Below are 7258 nucleotides of genomic sequence, written 5' to 3' on the forward strand. Positions count from 1 at the left end.
ATTAATAAATATACCTGGCTGCTTGAGTCTTTATCTTCAGTGAATAGTTTCACTTTACCTCAATGTTCTCTTCCAATGTAATTCTGTAGTGGGAGGCCACATACTGCCTACAGTAACCTGTCTGACTCACCTGCAGCATCACCTTTGGACAGCAGTGGCCACTAGAGTTATTATATTCCATACTCCAGGTTACTGCTTCTAAAGATGAATGGATACTATCAGCTAGACTGCTGCACTTGCTCAATTCCTCTTCACCACGGGGTGCCAGGCATTTGGTTAGCAGCTGTGGCTGTTTTCTGCTACTAAGATATGAACAAACCACCCCACTGCCTCTTGGATGCAACTTCATGGGACCCTGGAATGCAGGAGAATTTAGGGGTCATCTAGTTCAGCCACCCACACATTTCCATTGAGACCTGCGGGGACTAAACCACTTCTGCCTCAGCTAAAAAAAGTGGGCACTCCATGTGCATCCCACACACAAACCCCAAGGTTCTTTTTCTTGTACACTCAAACTTTATTAGGTTGTCCAGATGGGGCTAAGGAAAAGGGAAAGGCAGGGGCTAAAGGGCTGCTTTAGTAGGGGTGTTTGAAGGTGTGGTCCATGATGGTTAGAAGGGCCAGCCATGTCTCCTCAGCTGTGGGGATGATCTGGGAGGCAGGCAGCAAGAAGCCTCTGCGCCCAGTGTCCCGAAGTTCAAAAGTGAAAGAATACTTGATGCCCTGGCTGTAGGTCCAGTCAACAGTGCTCCCACTGGCTTGATCTGGGGCAGGAACAAAGACAAAAAGTGAGAGTAAGGGGTTGATCACTGCAAATGTCTACATGGACTGAGTTAGCACCCAAAGCCCAAGCCTTGTGTAATGCCAAATAAAGAGTATATCTTCTGGGGGCTTCTATTGACACACAGTGGGGCTTCCAGGAATCTCCTGCTGGCTCTAAACCCAAGAGACCAATAACCAGCAGTGGTTGTCCTATTCATTAGTGGGATGCCAAAAGAATGTGTAATTGCAAAAGCCTGTCTGAAAACTGTCTCCACCCTACAGTCACCTCAATGACACCTCTACATATGCTGGAGCCCCAAGCTTAGGTAACCAAGAATCAATCTCCAGGGACTCTGGTCTGCAGAGGAAAGTGCAAAGACTCCTGGTCAGGGCAAAGCCTCTTGTCTGTCTTCTAGAGGGAAAATCTCACGGGTTTGCAGTCTACAGTAGCTGACAGAGCTGCTTTTGTTGAACTGGGCACTGGGAAAGGGAGTTGGGTTCCACATTAGAATCTCACTTCAGTACACTAAATGCAGCAAAATCTTTGGACACAGCTTAGAAACTATTTCCAAAGAAAGCCTGGGATCCCAAACAAGTTCTGCCTTGGCTAAGACTGCAACCCACTCCCCACCTTAAACCTGGGCCCACTGGCAGGAAGCGTGTGAAGCGGCCGTGCAGCTCTCCCACCTTGGCATCTGCGTCCTGCTTTTGCCTGCCAGGCAAAACTTTTCAGGCAAAAAGTTCCCCAAACACCCCATACCACATCACATAGCAAAGCCTTTACTCTAGAAAGTTCTGCCTGGAGGCCTATTACCTAGACAGATGGCCTCCCTGGCTTCCCTTCATTTCCTTCACCACTATAGCCCAAATTCCTCTCTGTCTGCAAGCCTCCTCCTACCCTGGTATTCAGCCTCCACCCTAGTACTCCTGATGCCCCTGGCCGGCTCTGTTATTTTCCTCCCACATCTCTCACTTAATCCGCTGTGGTTTCTAAGCACATGGCCAGTCCTCCTGCCTAGGGTGGGTTTGCTCCTTTTGTTCATGGCTATACTCAAGCACACAGACAAGGGATGCCTGATACAAAGCGGGTGCTTGGTCAGTGACTGCCGACTGCATCCCACATGCTTGTAGCCATGATTCTGTCAGGGGCTTCTCCTCGGTGTGCCGTGTAAGGATGGGGGTGGAAAGGCATTTCTTACACAGAATTTTATGGCGACCTATAAATCTCAGAGCTCCACCTCATCCGTGCAGGGACCCAGATGCAGCCTCAAGATAAGAGGACAGATGTGCTCAGGAGCCCTCTAAACAGTGTGGGGAAAGTCAGTCAGGAGAAGGCACTACCCACCCTCCGGCGACTCCCAGATCTGAGCACCTGCGGCAAGAAGAGCCAGTTAATGCCGGTTTCCAGGCCACCAGTAACTTACAGATTGTATCAATGATACTGCCATACTTGTACTTGGTCCCATACAGAGATGTCAAGGCTGTTACAGCAGACTTAGCGAGCTGATCCTGGAGAAAAGATCCAGCAGTGCCACTGTCAGGGCCAGGGTAGCCCAAGCACTGTTGGGGCGGCCCAGGAGTGGACACCAGCTTAAAGTGGCAGAGGACATGGAGCCCGCCCTTCAGGTCAGCCCCAGAATATGAGGGCAGCATGAACTCTCCATCTCCACAGGATGGCTGGCTGGTACTCCCCTTCTTTCCAGGGGAGTCTGCAAATTCAGAGTCTAGCCTTGCCTCTTGCTCTGTATTGACAGAAGTGACTCAACCACACTATGCTTCATTTCCCAGCGAATGAAGCAGGCTACCTTCCTGGTCAACACAAATCATCCTGCCAGACTTCCCAAATCATCAAAAGACTGTGGGGAAAGACTGGCACTGGAGACAGTGGTAGGCTCTTAGCATTTAATCAGCTTAGAGGGGTGAAATTCAGGTTCCTAAAGGGGAACACAATTGGGATCATCACCTACCAGCTCCTCCTTGTCAGGGGCTGGTTCTGATGTGTAGCCATAGGGGTAGAGAAGGAGCTGGGAGTAGCTGTGGATGGAGATGAAGGCCTTGATGCTTCCATGTTTCTTCACAAAGTCCACAATGGACTTGACCTCCACTTCAGAGTTGGCAAACTTGCCGTGGTAAGTGTCCGAGCAGGGGTTGTTACTAGCTCCGGCCACTGTGGGAAGGCAGAGGACACAGCTATTAACTCAAGTGGTGTGGCTTCCACAACTTCCATGGCTTCCAGTACATTTTATGGAGTTAGGTAGAAGTGGGGTACAGAGAGGCCCCTCCCCCTCCCCTGGCTTAAGGAACAGCCAGCCACCGCATCATCGGGAGCCCCACCTCCTTTACTAGCCAGGTTTGGGTAGAGCAGAAATCAGTTTACACAGGGACATGGCCAAGGAAGGCAAGAGTTGAAACCCCAATTCCATCTAGAAGGAATTTTCTTCCTACAAACAAGGGCCCAAGTGCCTGAGTGCCACCTCCAACCCAGAGAACCCTCAGGCAGAGCTTAAAGCCCGCACTCTTCCTCACTGCTAGGTCAAGAAAGTGGTAGGGAACCAGCAACGGGAGGGCAAGACGCCATGTTGTTCCATTCCCCGCCCCATAGGAAATCTTACGCCCAAAGCCAGCATCCCAGTTCCTGTTGGGGTCGGCCCCAACGCAAAGGGAGCCCTGTGTGCGTGATCGAGTCTTCCGCCACATGCGATTCTGAGGAAGAAAAGAGGATAATCCAGGAACCGGCACAGCCACACCACCAACTGTGACATTTGTCACAGGGTAAAAGCTGCTATGGAACTCGGGATCGGGGTTGGGTGGGGCAAGGATCTCAGTCAAGGACAGCATTGGCTTCCCCGGGACACTTTATATATATACAGTGTCTAGAGGAGTCTTGTATTATTATGTCTGCATGAGGAGTTGCTGTTGGAAGCTAGTGGGTAGGTGAAGAGGCTATTCAACACCTACCATGCATAAACAGCCCCCCAACAGCAAAGAATCAACCTAAGATGGCAATAGGGCCTAGAATGAGAGTCCCAGTTCCATGAGGACAGCCTGCTTGTCCCTTCTCCCATTGGTGAGGGGAGGGGGGTGTCACTTGTGGAGCTTAAAGGTACATCCTGCTGCCCTGGGGAACAAGAGGTAGTCTGTACCGTTTTATGGGTGTAGGCAAAACCATCAGGGTTGGTGACAATCTCCAGGAAGATGTCCATGTTGTCAAGAATGGCCGTGAAAGCTGGGTCCTGGGTGTAAGCTTCAGTGATCTGGAAGAGAAGGTAGAGTGCTGGCCGTGTTCATACAACCGGCACTTTCCCTGGCCGCCCTTTGTGGCCATTGCTTCTGCAAAGGGGAGATCCAGCTTCCCATGGTCTGTGAACACCAGTTCCCCAGCAAGCAAGATCCTTCCTCATTGCCCAACTTTACCTTCTTTGCAAACCAGACCCCACTGGCCTGGGTGACCCATTCTCGGGAATGGATGCCAGTGTCAATCCAGATGGCTGGGCGGTTGGTCCCTCCAGTGCTGAACTGAAGAAGAGGCAGGGAGATAAGATGGGTAAAGGGCACTCTCCATCCAGGCCTCAGTTATTCCCTCCACCTTGGCCAGAAGCCACCAGCTCTTGATATACCTAAGGTCGAGGGAGGCGGTTTTGGGGACCTCATCCTTTGTGGAGTTATGGGATCATGGGCCATACAGGGACCCTACAGAGCTTGGGTTCCTGACTTCCAGGCCCTGGCCCTGTTCTGATGTTCAGATAGTCCACTGTGGGAGGTCACCAGGAAAACATTCTATCTGGACGTCAGGACTCCACAACACTTCTCATACTGCAACACTTTGCATCGTGGCACCTTGCACAGGGGCCATGCTAATCTTCTCTGTATCATGGGCAGCACGTATACGAAAATCAGAGCAACACAGAGAAGATTAGCATGGCCCCTGCACAAGATGCCACTACACTTGGGTCACCTCAAACTTGGTTTTGGGTTTTTTTTTTTTTTGGGGGGGGGATTTCGAGGCAGGGTTTCTCTGTATAGCTTTGGAGGCTGTTCTGGAACTAGCTCTTGTAGACCAGGCTGGTCTCGAACTCCACCTGCCTCTGCCTCCAGAGTGCTAGGATTAAAGGTGTGTATCACCACCACCCGGCCTCACCTCAAACTTTGTATACATGCATATGGCCACCTAGGCCAGTATGGATGCTCAGACCTTCCCAGGTATCTGCACCCGGATTGTGTAGAACCGTGTATTCCATTACCCATCTACCCTACACCCTTCTATGGAGGTCCACATGAGGGCACATCTTTGCATGTGTGCCCTTGTCTACATGTGGGCTTCTGTTACCTTCAGCACGTAAATGGGGCGATTTTCAAAAGTGTTGCCAATCTGGATCTTGCTTACAAGCTGTGGGTTCTCTGCCACCAGCAGGTCCATGAATTCGTAGATCTAAGATGGGAAAGAAGCAAAGGAGAAGAGGAACTTAATGGCTTCTGGGAACCCAGATGCCTCCCTCAGCAGCCTGGTAGTGCAGCCTGAGTGTGCTGTCACAACTGACCACAGCGGCCACACAGAAACAGTAGGAGTTACCCACAGCCAGGCCAGCCTTGGCCCTGGTCTGCATTCTGCCAAACATGAAGAAAAAGTATGGTGCTATGGACAGAATCTTCCAGGGCTGTCCTCACCTCCTCCAGGGTGTGGTAGGTGGCATAATTGAAGGTTTTGGTGGATAGGGCCCTGGCCTGGAAGGCGAGCATCTGCGTCTTTTCCTCATCCAACAGGGACTGAATGTCTTCAATCATGATGTCATAGCTAATACCTTCAGATTCCAAGAAGACTTTGACAGCCTGGATGCTGGAGAAGGGCACTCGGACATCAATGGGGATTCCAGGCCGGACAGGGTCCCGCCAGAAGTCCAGCTAGGAAGGATAGGAGCGGCACTGTTAAAGGGGGCTAGAGGCGCCAACCAGGCCATAAGAGTGGGAGAGCCAGCGAGGGTCATTGGCACTAGAAGCTCCCACATAGCTGGGGGTGATGCCCGTGTTCTGGAAGCAGAGAAAGATTGGAGAAGCCTGGGAACTGGACAAAGTCCAGTGTGGTCAGGAAACGGCCAGAACCGAGAGGCTTTGAGGGAACAAGACAGACATAGGAAGTGGGAAAGGGGTCCTGGCATGTTATCAGATTCTCAAGGGCACCAAGGTCTGAATCTGGGGTCTGAAGTCATTTCTCAATAGCGCAGCCCCATGACTGTGCAGGGAGGCTAGGCCAGAGCCCAGGGTCTAACCAAATGTTTACAGGAAGCAGTGGGGTGCCCTGTGGGCGGCCAGGGAAACCTGCCCTCTCACCTTCAAATGCTCCAGCTCCTCCAGCTCCTTCACTTTCTGCACCTGGGCTTCATCGGCTGCAGAAATTCGGAGAACCTGATGCCTGGGCAGAGCAGGAAGAGCCCTGAGAACTTGAGGCACCCCAACACTTCCCAGCCCAGGCCCGTAGAGTCAAAGGAGGGGTCTGAGCAAAGAGAGATCTGAACTTCCTCATGTCTCTCCCTGTCTTTGGAAGCTTCTACACTTTTGTGCTGTTCCCTTCACAATTTAGACTGGTTTATCTCCAAGCCAACCAGACCCCTCCTTTCTCCATCTAAAAATTCTTTCTGAGAGCTCAACTCTCCAGCTTCTTCTGGGCCCTTCCAAGCCGTGCCCTCCCTACCAGGCTGCTGTCCCAGGGTGGTGGCAGTCTGGTCTGTCTTCTCTCACTGTGTTTCCGTGTGTCTGTCTGTCCCTTCCAGACACTGACTTGGGGAGAGCCCTTTCGCACACTTTAGGACACCCACACACACACTCCTCTCCATGCCCCTACCCCACAAAGTTCTCATGGCCAAAAGCTGCCTGCAGCAGCACACTCAGAACCAGCAGCCTCCGCATGTTGGGAAGGTAGGGCTGAGGCCCAAACTGAGGTCTGAGGCCTTTTAAACTTTACAGGTCCCTGGGGACTGTTCCCCTCACACCTGGATCCAGTCCCACGGGGAGGGAGAGGTAAAAGTTCTAAACTGAGGCACCTTCTCGCCCTTCCAGATAAAGTGGCAGGAGAAACAAGGCAGGTGGAGAGATAAGCTAGACTTCTACCCTTGACCATGAGTGTCAGCTGGACCACAGGTCTCCCAGCTGGGAGGACCCTTGCTGCTTCCCATAGACCCGAATACCTTATTGTTAGTATGCCATGTCAGAAACAAGAACGGACATATTTGTGTTTTTCCACAGTGTTGGGATTTATTGGCTAACAATAAATGCATGAGCTATTTCATTGGCTTCAATCCACCAACTATGGCTTTCACGTGATATTCCACAGCCATTGACAAACACAGGTTCTTCCTGATTGCCGATATTAGCTCTGCAATCACCATCACATTACACACAATACTAGAGAGATTCCCCCAAGGAGTTAAAGCTGCTTCTAGGTCCAGAGGGACCTTAGTAAAGGCAGGATCGGATGCAGGTGGTGAGATAAGATATTGAAATA

At 51.3% G+C, this 7258-nt stretch overlaps 1 protein-coding gene and 1 non-coding gene across 2 annotated transcripts; one reads left to right on the forward strand and one right to left on the reverse strand.

The window, feature by feature from the left end:
* Positions 1 to 576: 576 nt before the first annotated feature.
* Cpa1 (carboxypeptidase A1) lies at positions 577 to 6663 on the reverse strand. The gene is made up of 10 exons (XM_027391308.2): positions 6599 to 6663; positions 6088 to 6169; positions 5428 to 5661; positions 5090 to 5191; positions 4177 to 4278; positions 3906 to 4016; positions 3375 to 3465; positions 2730 to 2929; positions 2187 to 2271; positions 577 to 764 (listed from the first exon to the last, which is right to left on the reverse strand). Exons 1-10 carry the CDS (start codon positions 6661 to 6663, stop codon positions 577 to 579), a joined length of 1260 nt encoding a protein of 419 aa, XP_027247109.1.
* On the forward strand, positions 4629 to 4732 carry LOC113832865. Its single transcript, XR_003480337.1, has one exon. It is a non-coding gene; the product is annotated as a U6 spliceosomal RNA (small nuclear RNA).
* Positions 6664 to 7258: the final 595 nt, after the last annotated feature.

Source organism: Cricetulus griseus (assembly GCF_003668045.3).
Source record: "Cricetulus griseus strain 17A/GY chromosome 1 unlocalized genomic scaffold, alternate assembly CriGri-PICRH-1.0 chr1_0, whole genome shotgun sequence".
Taxonomy (NCBI): Eukaryota; Metazoa; Chordata; class Mammalia; order Rodentia; family Cricetidae; genus Cricetulus; species Cricetulus griseus.